The 16,739-nt window shown below is 49.6% G+C and overlaps 1 protein-coding gene across 1 annotated transcript; it reads left to right on the forward strand.

Moving 5' to 3' along the window:
- Nucleotides 1-7,100: 7,100 nt before the first annotated feature.
- On the forward strand, nt 7,101-14,048 carry LOC108394620 (amine oxidase copper containing 3). Its single transcript, XM_037019695.2, is given in 7 exon segments — nt 7,101-7,161; nt 7,164-7,339; nt 7,341-8,665; nt 8,667-8,701; nt 12,687-12,936; nt 13,406-13,533; nt 13,771-14,048. Coding segments are annotated over 7 exon segments (2,238 nt in total). The 5' UTR covers nt 7,101-7,115.
- Nucleotides 14,049-16,739: the final 2,691 nt, after the last annotated feature.

Raw genomic sequence — 16,739 nt, forward strand, 5'->3', positions numbered from 1 at the left:
ACCAAAGATTTCACTCATTTGTGGAGTATAAAAACAAAACAAAACAGAAGAAACAAAATAGCAGTAGATACATAAACACTGAGAAGGGACTAGTGGTTACCAAAGGGGAGGGGTTAGGAAGAGTGGGGAGGGGGGAGAAGGGGATTAAAGGGCACAACAATTCACAATCACAACATAGGTAGGTCACAGGGACAGTAGTACAACACGGAGAATACAATTAGTGACTCTAAAACATCTTAAAACATTGATAGACAGTGACCACAATGGAGGGGGTGAGGACTTGATGATATGAGTGAATGTTGAACCACTGTGTTGTGTATTTGGAACCATCATACGATTGTGTATCAATGATGTTTTAATAAAAAGTAAAAACTAACAAAAAAAAGTGGGGGCATTGAGAAGCCTTTGGGGAGAGGTGACCTCTGCCTGCTGGAAGCCCAGGCCAAGCCAGGAAGTGAAGTGCAGGAAACAGCTTTTGACCAGAGGGAGATCATATCAGGAGCTCTGAAATCACAGAAGCTTCTGCTACCTTCTGTCCTGTTCCAAGCCCAAGTTCACTTCTGGGTCAATGGAACAGTGGGTAGGGACAAGTCACTGAGCTGGAGAGAAGCTAGAGTCCCCAGAACAGGGAGAAAGACTTCAGTAAGTAGAGAGGGACAGTGATGGCTGGATTATTTTATAACATGGCCTGGGATGGAAGCAAGAATGACTGAGGACAAGGAGAGAGTGAAGACTGAGACAGAGGAGCAAAAGCGACACTGTGGCCGGCCGTGCCTCTGGCCCTGACTCTGTGCTTCCTCTTTCTCTGACCTGACTGATTTAACTTCTGTACTACATGCATAGCCTTTCATTTCCGCCTCCTCACGGCTCCTTCCCATGGCCAGTTGCACAGTAGTTAGTGCTGGGGGCAGGGGGAGGAATAAAGTACTCTCTCTCCCCACCCTGTCTTACTAACTTGAAAGTCATTACCTGGAAGTCCATCTCCAGACCAAGGAGTGTGAGTGTCTGTATGGGCTGAGTTTGTGTGAATGCTCACAGCTTTTATGTGAAAATGTGACTGCGGCTGTCTCTCTGCATCTTACCATTGGGATGACACCACCTGCCCTGGGCCTCAAATGAGGGGAGGCAGGATGGACAGGAAGATCATTAGGACGTCAGCCTTCTACCCCAACCCAATCTCTTCCTCAGGCCACTGACACCAGCTTAGCTTGCTGGCTTCAGATTCGTGGTCAAGTGAGAGGAGTGAACAGTGATGAAGGATGTCAGGCTTTGAAGGAACTGGTGCCCCCAGTGTGGAGATCTTCAGGACTTTGACCCTCTGCCCTAAGAGGAGCTGGACAAGGGGCCCCCTGAGGTTTAGGTCAGAGGGCATAACAGGCTTCTCTAGGAATACAGACACCTTCTCCAGGAACCCCCTGCGAGGAGCGTGACACGTGCTCTTCTGCCTCTGCTCTCGTCCTGCTGCCCTGGGCAGGGCTCCAGCTCGGAGCGCAAGAGGAGGATTCCTTCCTGCATCTGACACAGATTTACAGGGTTCCCCTAGGTGCCAGGCACTATGCGAGGCACTAGGGTACCTTAGTGAATAAGGGGCAGGAGAGGCAAAGAGACAATTACAGTCAAGGACTGTTAGAGGGGAGGCGTGCAGGGTACAGAGGGGTTCCTCACTCATACTTAGAGGTTGAGGAAGGCTTCCTAGGGAACTCGATGTCCAGACTGATCCTGGCAGAGGAGTAGAAGTCGGCAGGGTCGGGGGAGAGAGGGGAGAGTGGCGAGCATGTTGCAGGAAGAGGCAACAGCATTCAAAGGCCAGGAGGTGACAAGGTGGCACCTTCCACATACCCAAATTCACTGACAGGTGTAAGGACAGGTGTGAGAAACCCTGGAAGGGCAGGTAGAGGGCAGATGAGGCGGGTCCTTGCAAGCCATGGTTATCCTAAGGAAAATGAGGAACTATGGAATGATTTGGGGCAACAGAATGACAGTGTCAGATTTGTCTTCTAGGACATTCCCTCTGCAGGCCCAGATGCAAAGAATAAAGTTGACAGAAGGCCTGGCCATGAGAGGTGCATGCATCAGAGGTGAGAAATGATGGTGGCCTGCATGCCTGGTAAGGCCTAGGGGAGGACTCCTGTAGGAGATCTGGCCTGAAGAGGCCCTGATCAGAAACCCACGCATGGATGCCTCCCTCCTACCCCTTTCCCTCTGCTGAGGTTGCAGAGAAAGTGAGGAAGAATCTCTGGCCCCTGACTCAGGCCTTTTCCCTCTGTACAGCCCATGAGTTCAAGAGCATTATATTTAACAAACACTTAGAAGATCACTTGGAAAAGTCAGTTGCTCATTAAAGTAAATTCCCACCCAACAATCAGTAAACCTTTGTAGTTCGTGAGGTATGTGATCATTGGTTCATACAGTGCAAAATGCGTCTGCAAAAAAAGTAAACCTCTAAAAAAAAAAAGGCATCTGGTGCTCTCTTGATAGCTTCTTTGACTGGGTTTGGTGATGAGGATGGTCTCATTGATTCCACAGCCTCTTTTCTTGTTTAAGGGGAACCCCACCACTTCCAGCTCCCCCCAGAATGTCTTTCAGTTAACCACTCCTCTCCCTGTCTCCTCAATCTCTCCCTCTTGACTGGCTCTTCCTCTTGGCTCACAAAAATCTTGCTAAACCTGTCCCAGGATCCTGCCTCTTCTGGGCAGGAGTCTCCTCTCAGCCTGTCCCTTCACAAACGCCTTCCTCCAAGGAGTGGCTGGGCTACCCTTCCTGGGTCTGCTTCCCGACCTCCCCTGTCACTCTTCAACCCACTGCCCTCCCTCTGCTGGCCCATGAGCCACAGGCCCTGCTCTGACAAAGGTCGCCAGTGACTTCTAAATGCAACGTCAATGGGCCTCTCCAGCTTCCTGCTTTTTGGACCTCTTGGGGGCATTTGACAACACTGACTACTCCCTTCTTGACAGTGTTTTCTGTCTTGACTTCCCCACATTCTGACCCCTCCTCATCCATATTTCCTGCTTCTTGTTCTTCTGTGCTGCCTCCTTTACCTTTGCTCCCCACACCAGCCCACCTAGCCCTAGACCTTGGCACTTTCCAGGACTCTGTCTTGGGCCTCCTCTCTTCTCTCTCCAGAAGTTTTCCCTGGGTAAACGTGAGAGGTTGAAAAAAAGTGGAGAGACTGGTCCAGCCCCATATACCCAAGTCCTGACAAAATGCCTTGCGACCGGGACCACTGGCTTGCAAGGCTCCAATACATCTTGTTTTTCATGTCAACCTATTGTTTTAACAAGTTTTATAGCCACCATGTCCTCGGTTTAGAGACCCCCTTGGTCAGATAGTCAGTGGACCAAAACATGAACTTGTGACAGGAGCATAAGGAAAATTTGGTGCCCATTGTTGTCTTCTTCCTCATTATAATACTAAATTTCCCACCCCTGGGTGGAAATTTTATAAGCTAATGCTACAGAGATGACATTGCAACACACACATATGTATGTATTCCACCTGCACACGTGCTGAAACCCTCCCTACCCACGCTAGGTGACCTAGTAACTAGTGAACGAACATTTTCACTCCCTGTAACATGAGCCACCCTGTGCTTCTCAAGGCTGACTCTGGAGCAGCTTGCCTTGGTCTATCAAGGTGTCTCTGTTTCCTCATATCTCTAATAAAGGGCACTGCTTGCTTGCATACCTGTAAGTCTCAGTGTCAAGTTCTTTTAATACATGAAGACAAGGACCGAGGACCAAGTAACAACCTCAGCCTCTCTTACTTAAACTGCTAATATTGGTTGTTGGACCAAATCTCTATTTCTAGCCTAGAACACCTCTCCTATACTCCAGACCTATAGAGCCAACTGCCCTCTGTGTAGGTATCTATACTGGGGCTTCCCAAGAGCACCTCAAACTCCAACTTGTTGGTTTCCCCCTTAAACTTCTTCTCTTCATGTATGCCCTTCTTGTGAAAGGTCCCATCACTCACCCAGTCACCCAATGTGTCGTCTAAGATGCCATGTCCTTTCTCACCCACCCACAGCCAGTCAGGCACGGAGCCCTGTCAGCTCTACTCTGCACATCCCTCAGGCTCATCCCTTCCTCTCTGTCCTCGACGTCACTAGTCTCACTCTGGCCCCCTGCCTCCTCCCCAGTCTTCTTGCCTCTAGTCTGTTCCACCCCCAAGCCCCCTTCACACTGTCACCAGAGCTGTCTCCCTATGATGCAGATAGGACCAGAGGGTGACCTGGGTGTATGATGTGGTCCAGCTGACTTCACGGGGCCTCTGAAACAGCAGCTTTGCAGGCACATATGCTGGGGCCCAGTCCTTAGCCTATCAACAAGTTCACAGAGACTGGGGCCGAGTTTGCTCAGAAAGAAATAGGACCCACTGAGGGGATCAGGGCATGTGGTCCTGTCTCCTGGGTAATTCTCCAAGTGGGACACTGTTCAACAAGCTTTTAGGGCATTTGACATGATACCTGTGAAGACTAGGATAACATGATATCAAAGGAAACAACATGACAGCATGATACTTAGGGAAGGTGGTCAGGGGTGGCACTTTTTTGTATACCAGTTCCCCTACCAGCCTACCAGTTCATCACCCATCTCTCCATTCAAGAACTTGGCAATATTCCACAAAGTGAACATCCTTGACCTCTGCTTGGTAACACTGTTTAGGATGAAGAAACATCAGCCATCATAATGGTGTATTCTTAGCTGAGAGCTAAGACCATAACCTAACAAAGGGCCCAGACTCAAGTTCCTAAGCTGGCATGGGTTTCCTTGTGGCCAAGGCTGGGCCTTGACATTAGATTCTGATCCCCCTCATTCTAAAGGCCACAGCGCTTTTTTCCAATGACCCTTCCTGCCTTACTGGTAGTAGCTCTATTGTCTCAGTCTTGACTCCAAGCGGCCCTCCAAGCCCTCGTTTCCATGTTACTGTTTAGTTGATGGGAATATTGGGTCTAAATTTTACTCCCCAGCACTGAGGGGTAGGCATTAAATGTTACAGTTCTTTATATTTCTATGTCACATAAGCAGTTCTGTGCCCTCATTCAACTGATTGGCAGGAAATTCAATTATAGGCATGCTTGTTGGGGGTGCTCATCTTTAGGGTTACTTAAGACTGTAATCCGGGATTTGGGGGATTGTCAGCTAGCCTTCAGTTGACAGCAGTCACTGCTATATGTTTGCTGAGGCTAGCCTTGCCCAGGCAGTGAAGGGAGGAGGGGCCTGCCCTGGGGGGTTGACCTGTGCCCCAAAGCCCCATTCTCCACTTTTTTATGTTCCCACAATAGCCCTTGATGACCCATGAGACACTGGTTACAGTGGTTGTTTCTATGGAAAGGAGCTGCGGGATGAAAGGGAAGGGTATTTCGCACAGTATATCCCTTCATGACTGCTAAATGGCTTACCAGACATTTTTGGTTTATTCCCCAAAATGTTTTCAAAACATTTTTTTTTTTAATTAAAAGAAATTTAAAGTACTGTTTTCCATCAGGAGCCTCTGCAGAGCATGAAAAACAGATCAGCAAAAGAAAAACCAGTTCCCATTTTCCTTGAGGACAGGGAAGGCTTGCTTCCCTGGAATTGGGGGTGGTTACTATATTTAAATTCAATCCTGAGAGGCTGGAGACCCTGCCTGTCTCACCGTTTTGGAGGGAGGCCCACTACTACTTCTATAGCTTGAAAGAATAGGGAGAGGAAAACTTGGTGAGTTTTCCTATCAAAAGAGAGCTGGTTGCATAAACATTTCTGGGTCAGCTGACCTTTCTGATATTACTTTCACCGGTTGACCTCTCCCGGGTTTCACGCTGCAATTACTACCTTGCTTAAAACACGCAGGTCACAAGGCTTCTTGATCATACCTCTGCCACCCCATCCTCTGCTCCTCACACCAAGTGTGCTGACCTTCTGGCCATTGCCTGCCTGTGCCAAGATGTTTTAAGTGTCTGTACCCTTGCACCTTCTGCTCCCTTCAGCTGAAATGTCCTTTCTCTTCTCTGCCCGGCGAATGCCCTCTGTTTGCACAGTTCCATGTCTCTAACTGCAGAGGTCTCCCTGGCATGTCCAGGTCAGGAAGGATTTTGCCCCTGGCTACGAGGGAAGCATGTCCCCTCTCTGGAACTCTCAGTCCCTCCTAGCTCCCCTCCAGATCCGGCTGCCCAGACGATGGTGGCCACCTGCATGTCACCCGGCGGAGAATGGAGGTGGCTCTGCTCTCTGTGTCCGCACATTTTGGAGGAGGGTTTCCTGGTGTTGAGGGCTGTGGGCTGCGAGGTTAATTCCATAGCCAGTTTTCCAGGCCCTCTAACATCTGATCTGGCCCACCAGTTCTCTACTGCACTGTGCAGCCCGTGACCCCCTCCAGCTTCTGACTGGCTCCACACCCCCATGCTCCCCTCCAGTGATTCGGGGTCTCTGGGCCTTCACAGTGTTGACCAGTTCAGCCTTTCGCGCCCCCAGCTCCTCCCAGGTGCCTTGTGCTCTCAGCATTGTTCTCAAGCCTCCCTTGGGCTGCCCGTGGGAGTTCTGGTTGGCCTGGGGTGGGAGAAGCAGGAGAGAATGGAGAGGAGCAGAGCCCGGAGGACGTGGCCCACCAGAGGAGGGAGGAGGGAATCCCTCTGGAGAGCTGTGGGCAGGTGAGTTTCCTCGGCAGCCTTGCAGCCAGGAGAAAGGTTCCATCTGGAAGGGGAGGAAAAGCCCAAGGAGAGTCACTTTCTGCTGGTCGCTTCCTCCTCTTGACTCCCTCTAGCTGCGTTATCTCCAAAACCTACCCCTCCCGGACCTCGTTACACAGCCCTGACCCTGAGTGTTTGATCTGGAACAGGAGGAGAGGCTTATGTGGGTCACTTAAAGTCCAGTTTCCTACCTCAGCCCCACCTGTCCTTGAGCTGGCCTGACCCCTGGGCCCCTCCAGTTCCAGCTCCACCCCCACCGAGCCCTCTGCCTTTGGCTGCTGTTCTTCAATGTGCTCATCATGCCTTTTGCCTTGCAGCACCACTGGGTGGCTGGGAACCACCAGAGACTGAAAAAGGCGTCCTGCACCCCGGTCCTATGTGTCTGTTTGCCTATCCTCCATTCTCAATTTCGATACAAGAGCCTGGACACGGCCCAGGAGCTTTAGCTATGGTTGTCTCCATTATTTTGTCCCTGTGTAGTGTTCTGGTGATAGGCTGGCTGTGGGTGGGACTAGGAATGAGGAAGGTGTTGAGAGGGAATGTAGACCCAGCCTGCCACCCCGCTGCCCTCCCTTACCCAGTAGTGCCCAGCCCCGGACACACCCAGGGTTTGCAGACCTGAGCCGAGAGGAGCTGATGGCTGTGATGAGCTTTCTGACCCAGCAGCTGGGCCCCGCCCGGCCTGGTGGATGCAGCCCAGGCCCGCCCCTCGGACAACTGTGTCTTCTCGGTGGAGCTGCAGCTGCCCCCCAAGGCTGCAGCCCTGGCCCATCTGGACAGGGGGAGACCCCCACCTGCCCGGGAGGCACTGGACATCGTCTTATTTGGTGGACAAGCCCAGCCCAACGTGAGTGAGCTGGTGGTGGGGCCTCTGCCGCACCCCACCTACATGCGGGATGTGACCCTGGAGCGTCACGGGGGCCCCCTGCCCTATCACCGACGCCCCATGCGGCTCCGGGAGTACCTGGACATAGACCAGATGATTTTCCGCAGAGAGCTGCCTCAGGTTGCTGGGCTTCTGCACCACTGCTGCTTCTACAAACGCCAAGGAGGCAACCTGGTGATGATGATCACAGCGCCCCCTGGTTTGCAGTCGGGGGACCGGGCTACCTGGCTGGGCCTCTACTACAACATCTCAGGGGCTGGGATTTATCTGCACCCCGTGGGGCTGGAGCTGCTGGTCGACCACAAGGCCCTGGACCCTGCCCACTGGACCATCCAGAAGGTGTTCTTTCAAGGCCGCTACTATGAGAGTCTGGCTCAGCTGGAGGACCAGTTTGAGGCCGGCCTGGTGAATGTGCTGCTGATCCCAGACAATGGCACGGGTGGGTCCTGGTCGCTGAAGTCCCACGTTCCCCGGGGTCCGGCTCCCCCACTGCAGTTCTATCCCCAGGGCCCCCGCTTCAGTGTCCAGGGAAGCCGAGTGGCCTCTTCACTGTGGACTTTCTCCTTTGGCCTCGGAGCTTTCAGTGGCCCAAGGGTCTTTGACATCCGCTTCCAGGGGGAGAGAATAGCTTATGAAGTCAGCGTCCAGGAGGCCTTGACCGTCTATGGTGGCAACTCCCCCGCGGCGATGCTGACCCGCTACATGGACGGCAGCTTTGGCTTGGGCAAGTATGCCACGCCTCTGACCCGTGGGGTGGACTGTCCCTACCTGGCCACTTATGTGGACTGACACTTCCTTTTGGAGTCCCAGGCCCCCAAGACAATACACGATGCCTTTTGCGTGTTTGAACAGAACCAGGGTCTCCCCCTGAGGCGACACCACTCAGATTTCTACTCCCACTATTTTGGGGGCCTTACAGAGACAGTGCTGGTCATCAGATCTGTGTCTACTCTGCTCAACTATGACTATGTGTGGGATATGATCTTCCACCCCAGTGGGGCCCTAGAAGTCAGATTCCATGCCACAGGCTACATCAGCTCAGCGTTCCTCTTTGATGCTGCCCAGAAGTATGGGAACCAGGTTGGGGAGCACACGCTGGGCACTGTCCACACCCAGTGTCCACTTCATGGTGGATCTGGATGTAGGACGTAAGGCAACCTGACAGAGGCAAGGATTCCAGCAGAGAGGCTGTCTCCATGCCTAGCTTTAAAAATTGTCATTGAAGCATTAAAAATGTAAAAGTATATGAAATAAATGTGAAAGTCACTGGATTCCTCAGAGATTTTCTCCATTAGCAGACCAATTATTCTCCAATACTTAAAAAAATTCTCCCAACTTTTTAAATCTTGAACTTGCAATGATAGAATTTATGATATTGCATATATGTATAAATATGGTAAACTGATAAACATATTTAGATTCTTTAATTATAAAATTCATATCATAATGTACATATATTTTCCCACTTCTGTGTTTTCACGGGAACCTATCACTTATGCAAAAAACAAATACTAAATATATATTTATGCCAAGCGCTGCACCTAACACAATTCAACACAATTCAACAAAAGAAACAGCATCCCTGCTCTCAAGAGGCTTACACTTAACAGAGGAGTGGAGAGCACATGGACCTCCTGGAAAAACGTGTATGATAGTAGTAATTTTATGCTTAACCTCTCTGTACCTCAGTTTACTTGTGTACAAATAGTATGACAGCACATTCCGCATAGGACTATCATGAGGATTAATGATGACAACCTTTAAAAAACATCTTTACTTTTGAAATAACTTGAGACTTACCGAAAAGTCTCAAACATTGCAGAGTTCCCATGTTCCCTTCACCCAGCTTCCTCTAATGTTAGCATTGGACATATCCGTAGGATGACAATCAAAACCAGGAAATGAACATTATTACAAGACTTTTAACTAAAACTACAGACCTTATCAGAATTTAATTAGGTCTCCCATTAATTTTTTTCCTGTTTCAGGATCTAATCCAGGGTCCCACATTGCATTTAGATGACTTAGCTCGTTACTCTCCTCCAGTCTGTGCCAGTTCCTTAGGCTTTCCTTGTCTTTCGTGGCCTGACTTTTTAGAAAATCATTTCATAGAATGACTCTTAATCTGGGTTTCTCTGATATTTTGTCGTGATTAGGCTGAGACTGCTTTTTGAGGGGAGGGGCAAGAAAACCACAGAAATGATATCTCCTCAGCATATCATATCGAGGGGTGCACGATGTTGCTATGTCTTATTACCAGTGTCGTTGACCTCAGGCACTTGGTTAAGGTGATACCTTCCTTCTTTCTCCATTGTAAAAATTAGTATTTTTCAATTGGCAGTTAGTAAATATCTTGGGGAAATTAATTTGATGCTATGCAAATATCCTACTTCTTTCTTTCTCAGACTCTTGCCCCCTAATTTTAAAAGCAATTGTTTTTTTCCCCGCAATAACTGTTACTGTGATGTTTCCCGACTGGTCATTAAATTTTTTCCCCATATTTTTTGTACACTTATTAATTGGAGTTTTTCATAAGGAAGAGTTATCCCTCCTTTTACATTTATTTATATATGTAATTATTTATTCATAACTGTAAGGACCCATGTATATTTATTTTATTCTAAGGATTATAACCCTATCATTTATTTTGTTCCCTAATTATTCCAGTTTTGGCCATTGGGAGACTCTGCAGGTTGGTTTCTCTGTTCTGAAATGCCTTCATCCTTTTTTCAGTACTTCTTTCCTTTTGGCACCACAGATTTTCCATTCTCACCTTGTATTTTCCCTGCTCCAGTCTGGGCATCAACCACTTCTCCAAGGGGCTCTGGTTCCTTTTATTGGCAAAAACTATTTAGAAACCAAGATCTGGGTACCAGCAGTGCTCACTATCACTGGGATGTCATTGCTTTTAGGCTGTCTCATTGAAATTAGCTAGAAAACATATATATATTCTGACACACACACATCTCTCCTTAACTTTGCATCTAAGCAATGATCACTCTTAAAGCACTTGGAAAGGTGCCTGATGTATAGTGAGAAGTGCTGTCTATGGTTTTTTGTTTTTTTTTTTGAGAGGGCATCTCTCATATTTATTGATCAAATGGTTGTTAACAACAATAAAATTCAGTATAGGGGGGTCAATGCTCAATGTACAATCATTAATCCATCTCAAGCCTAATTCTGGTCAGTCTCCAATCTTCTGAAGCATAACGAACAAGTTCTTACATGGTGAACGAATTCTTACATAGTGAATAAATTCTTACATGGTGAACAGTACAAGGGCATTCATCACAGAAACTTTCGATTTTGATCACGCGTTATGACCTATAAACAATCAGGTCAAATATGAATATTCATCTGATTTTTGTACTTGATTTATATGTTGATCCCACATTTCTCCCTCTATCATTATTATTATTTTTATTTTTAATAAAATGCTGAAGTGGTAGGTAGATGCAAGATAAAGGTAGAAAACATAGTTTAGTGCTGTAAGAAGGCAAATGTAGATGATCAGATGATCAGGTGTGTGCCTATGGACTAAGTATTAATCCAGGCTAGACAAGGGCAGCAAGACATCCACGGATGCAGAAGATTTCTCTCAAAGCAGGGGGGGTGAGGTTCTGAGCCTCACCTCTGTTGATCCCCAAATTCTCACCTGATGGCCCCCCTGCGACTGTGCCTGTCTTAGGTTGTTCCTCCCTTGAGGAATCTTACCTGTCTCTGGCTAACCAGTCATCTTCCGGGACCATACAGGGAAATGTAAAGTTGGTAAGTGAGAGAGAAGCCATATTGTTTGAAAAGGTTAGCTTTTTACTTCTTTGCAGATTTATGCCCTGTGGCTTCTATGCCCAGCACTTGTCTCAAGGTATCTTTACCACCTGGAGGAATTATGATACTCAAGTAAATTCGATATGAGGCACGAATTCTATTTAAGGGTTGTAATTAGGAAGGAAGAAGAAAAGCTATAGATGTAGCATATGGAAGGAAACATGGGAGGATTGATTATTTCTTTGACACATCTTCTTGTAGAGTACCTTAAGTATGTATAGGTTTTAAACTACTAACTAATTTGCACACTGTCTATGGTTTTTGTTATCATTATGCGCATGAGCCTGTTTGTGTGGATGCACCAGAAAGAACTCTTGGTCTTTAATTGTCACCAACAGGTAGAAACCCTGCTGTGCAGACTAAGGGCAGTGGATCACAAAGGATACCAAGGATTTGCTTAATCAGTCTCTGCTGTCTCCTGGTCCTTGGAGGATACGGAGGGGGCTTCCCCCATGTTTTGGTTTACTGCTCTTTGGTCTCAGGTCACTTAAGTTGAATCCTAAGATGGGACCTAACTAGACTCTAATAAAATCCTTCAAGACTCCAAAAGCTCAGGGAACAGACTGTGCCTTGGGCCTTGCTCCTAATTCCTTGCCAAGCCCCAGACCATCGGCAGCGCCTCCAAGCTCCAGCAGCACTGGGCCCAGGTCTGATTTTCCTTCCCTCTGCCTGCCTGCTGTCCATGTGCGTGGGGCCACTCTATGTCGGTTTCCTCTGTATGCTGATGTGTAGGCAGCGCAGAGTCAGATTAAGACCTGAGTCTGCAGCACTGCCGCGGTACCCATTGTGTGCCCATGGTGACACACCAGGACATATTAAATTCTCGGAATTGCAGTTCCTCGTTCACAAGGTAGTTGTACAATAAAGCTTTAATGCTGCCTGGGCAGAGCTCCTTCAGGTTCAATAAATGTGAGTTCAGCTGTTAGTATTCTCATAACAGGGAGGCTCTGGTGCTGCCACAGGGCTTCGGATATGAGGTGCGGGTCAGAGTCTGCACATGGCCTGTGGGGTGCTCCAGTTGCAGGTAAACCTCCCTCCCTTGTGGCCCCTTCAGAGTAAGAAGGTCAGTGCAGGCCCCGTCACAAGGCATTCAGGATTATTACCAGAGAGGACATCAGGGAGAAAGACCTTCTTGAAATCCCTGGATTGGGGATATCTTGGGGTGAGGGGAGGGAAGCAGGGGGCACACTCAGCTCTGGGCTTCTCTGTGGCCCCCACTCTGGATCCAGGTGGGGGCAGAGTCCAGAGGCAGCAGGGCAGCTGTGTGACCAGCCCTCCCTCCCACCGTGACCCCTGCCCCGGCAGGACTGGAGAACTGGGTCTGGGCTGAGGACATGGCCTTTGTCCCCATGGGGGTACCCTGGAGCCCCGAGCACCAGATGCAGAGGCTGCAGGTGACCCGGAAGCTGCAGGAGACAGGAGCAGGCCTGTACCTGGCCAGCAACCACAGCAACAAGTGGGGTTACCCTCGGGGCTACTGCATCCAGATGCTCAGCTTTGCTGGGGAGCCGCTGCCCCAGAACAGCTCCATGGAGAGCGCCTTCAGCTGGGGGAGGTGAGTGCTGAAGGGTCAGAGAGCAGCTGGGGGAGGTGGACTGTCAGAAGGGCCCCATGTTGATGGGATCCCAGGATCCCCCACCTCCCATGGGTGTGCATGCACATACACACACACATACACACACACACACACACACACACACACACACACACACACACACATTCATACATACACTCACATTCCTTCAGCCACAATCTTAGGCCACACAAAAGGAAGCCTACTGGATGGATGGATGAATGGAGAGATACTTGCTGAGTCAAATATAATAAAATGTTAGACTCTGGGTTGTGGGTATATGGGTGTTCACTACTATTCTTTCAACTTTTCCATATGTTTAAGATATTCACAATAAAGATAATGATAAAGAGAATGATAAAGAGGCTCGGGACCTTTGTGCTCCTGTGTCTGCAGCTTCAGGCAGTGCGGCAGGTTGACGACCTTGTGGGTCTGACCCAGATCTCCCGAGGTACCAGCTGGCCATGACCCGGCGGAAGAAGGAGGAGCCCAGCAGCACCCGCATCTACAATCAGTACGACCCTCGGGCCCCCACCATGGACTTCACCGGCTTCATCAACAATGAGACCATTGCAGGGCAGAGCAGTTGAAAGGGAGGAGGTGGAGGTGAGAGAAGGAGGCAGGGGGAGCAAGGAGGAGCCACTTCACTGTCTCCCAAGCCAGGTTCCTCGAGGGTCTTTGGAACCCACTGAGAAAGCTTTATGATTTCACATTCTTCCTGGGCTAGTGGGCAGAATCCTTACATGCAAGCTACAGTGGGAGGCAAGTGTGTCATCTGCAAAGCCAGGCTTTGTGACCCTCTTTCTTCTTCTGGCTAGAATTTGGTGGCCTGGGTGACAGCTGGTTTCCTGCACATCCCACATGCAGAGGACATTCCCAACACAGTGACCGTGGGGAATGGTGTGGGCTTCTTCCTCTGACCCTACAACTTCTTTGACCAGGACCCCTCCTTCAATTCTGCTGACTCCATCTACTTCCAGAGGGACCAGGATGCTGGGGACTGTGAGGTCACCTCCCTGGCTTGCCTCCCCCAGGCTGCTTCCTGTGCCCCTGACGTCCCTGCCTTCTCCCACAGGGGCTTCTCTCACAACTAACTGGCCTCTAGAATGGGTAAGGTGGCCAGGGACCCCAGGGCCAGGGTGTGTGGGGAGGGGAGCAGTGGGTGCTGGGGCCCTCTCCTTCCTCACAGCCCTGAGGCCCCCTCCTCCCATCCCCCAAGGTCCTCCCTGTCCACTGCCCTCCCTTGTACCCGCTTCCTGCTGGGAGCTTCCTGCCCCTGTGATGCCTGACACAGGAAGGACTCAGCTTTGTTGCCCCCAGACCTGCTGGTCGGTTCCCGTCCCAGAGAGGAGACGAATGGCCATCCGAGAGCCTGGAGGGATGCCAAGTTTTTCCCAGGAGACTCTTGTTCTTCTGAACAGTTTTGTAATCTTATTTTGTTATGTGAGATATGATTCACATACCATTAAATCTACCCTTTTAATATGTACAGTTGACCGGTTTTTAGTATATTCACAAAGTTGTGCAACCATTATCACTATCTAATTCCAGAACATTTTCATCATACCCAAAAGAAACCCCAGACCTGTTAGCAGTCACTTCCCATTTCCCTCCAACCCTTTCCCAGCTCTAGGCGATCGCTCGTCTTTCTGTCACTATAGATTTGCTTGTATTTTGGATATGTCATATAAATAGAGTTATACAATAGGTGGTCTTCTGTGACTGACTTCCCTCACTCAGCATAATGTTTTCAAGGTGAATCCATGCGGAGGCAGGAATCCTTTCTGGCTGACTAGTATTCCTTTGCATGGTTGTACCACAGTTTGTTTATCCATTCATCACTTGATGGGCACTTGGGCTGTTCCACTTTTTGCTTATTATGGATAATGCTGCTATGCACACGTGTGGAATTGCTGGGTCATATGGTAACTGTGTTTAACCTTCTGAGGGGCCACCACACTGATTTCCAAAGGGACTGTGCCATTTCTTTTTTTTTATTGTGGTAAAACATGCATAACATAAAATTTACCATTTGACCATTTTTCAATGCACAGTTCAGTGACATTAAGTACCAGAAGCTGTTTTGGGCTTCCCCAGCAGCTCCTCCACCCTGAGTCTTGAAGATGAAGATGAGGTCCTTATTTACCAGCTGTTCTCAGGCCCCAGGGCAGGGTCCCTGCCAGGCCTGTGCCCCCGGTCTCAGGAAGCTGCTTCTCTGCCTTCACTCCTTACCTTAGCACGTTCCTTCCCTTCCCTCTCTCCCACCTTCTTCCCCTCCTCCTGCTCCTTCACCTTCCCTCCAGGGTCCTGGGAGAGAGGGGCTGCTGCCTCAGACCCCGTAACTCTCCCCATCCCTGGAATCCTGCTCTGTCCCTGGGCTGAGGAAGCCTTGGACCTGCAGGAGGCTGTCTTGTTGGCGAGGACGATTCCTGGTTATCTCCTTGGAGGAGCCACGTCTCTAAACAGATTTCTTCATTTTATGTCTCAGCCTTTTATTTTCCGAAAAAAAACATTCCTCCTGTCATCTGTCTACACTGCCAAATAATCTTCTGAGTTCTTTCCCTTTACATAGACCATGTGGAGTATGCTCTTGAGAGGTGTAGGGTGGGCAAGTGACAGCAGCAGTCCAAGGAGTTTTATAGGTGAAATGTTGAAGGGTCATCTGTTCCCTGGGCCGTGGGTGGCAGTGGCCCCCATTATAGTGCAGCAGCCAGCATAGGTGACCAGAATATCACCAAGGGCAGGAACCAAAAAGTCTCAGGAGCTCAGATAACCAGGCCAGGAGCTATCTGATCAAGGGTGGGCATGAAAATGAGCCAGGGACATACCAGTGGGGACCAGTCTGGCCTGGTCAGACCACAGCCTCCAGGGCCTTGCATCCCAGCTGTCCCTCCAGAGGTGTGGACTTTGAATAAGCATAAATAAGAACGGGGATATTTTCCAGAAAGGAGTATGGGGGCAAGAGGAAGGTGGGGAGGAGGTAGGGCTTGAAACTAAGCTTTCCCAGGTGCCTCCAGGCCAGAGAAGCCCAAGTGGTAGGTGGTGTCCACACCTCAGCTTCTGTAGTCAGCTCACTTCCGTCAGTGACTTTTCTAGAGGAGAGGCCCATGAAGTCAGGAAGAGAGGAGGGTCCTTCCCCAGGAGGAAGCCCAGGCTGCTGACCTAGCCCTCGGGGACGGCACTGACTGGACAGGCAGGCCATGGCAAGAGGGCGCTTGAGGGCACAGCTTGTGACCAGACAGAAGGGGCAAAGGGGAGCTCAGATACCATGGAAGCCCTGTGGTTCCCTCAAGAGCTGACTAGATCCCCAGATTCAACCAGGTGAGCTGGAAAGGAACTAAGTTCTGGCAAAGGGACCTCCATACAAAGACGAAAAGCCACGAGAGCTACATTCTCAATTCAAGAGTCTCAGCAGGATACAGCAAGAAGCACCCAGCTGGAGAAGGGGTTAGGCAGAGCTGGTTTCCTGTGGCTGATTCCATTTTGCTTCTAGATTCGGCAGTATTGTCACTTTATACCCTCAGTCCCCATAAATACCATATTTTAACTTTCTTGTGTTTTCTTGTTTAAAGAAATGTGGGGCACAATGGGTATAAATGCTCTCGTCTTGCCCCCAGAACGAATGCTGTGGGGAAGCCGAGGATGCTTCTCTTCGGCTGTTCTGCATCTGCTTCTCCACACACAGGGGTGGGGACAGGGGAACTGTGCCCCGTCTGTGCAGGGGGCTCTGCAGCGATGGCTCACCTGCTGAGCGCCGGGTGTGTGACGGGCTCCCCACCACGTCT

This window comes from Manis javanica, chromosome 4 (assembly GCF_040802235.1).
Source record: "Manis javanica isolate MJ-LG chromosome 4, MJ_LKY, whole genome shotgun sequence".
In the NCBI taxonomy this organism is placed as follows: domain Eukaryota; kingdom Metazoa; phylum Chordata; class Mammalia; order Pholidota; family Manidae; genus Manis; species Manis javanica.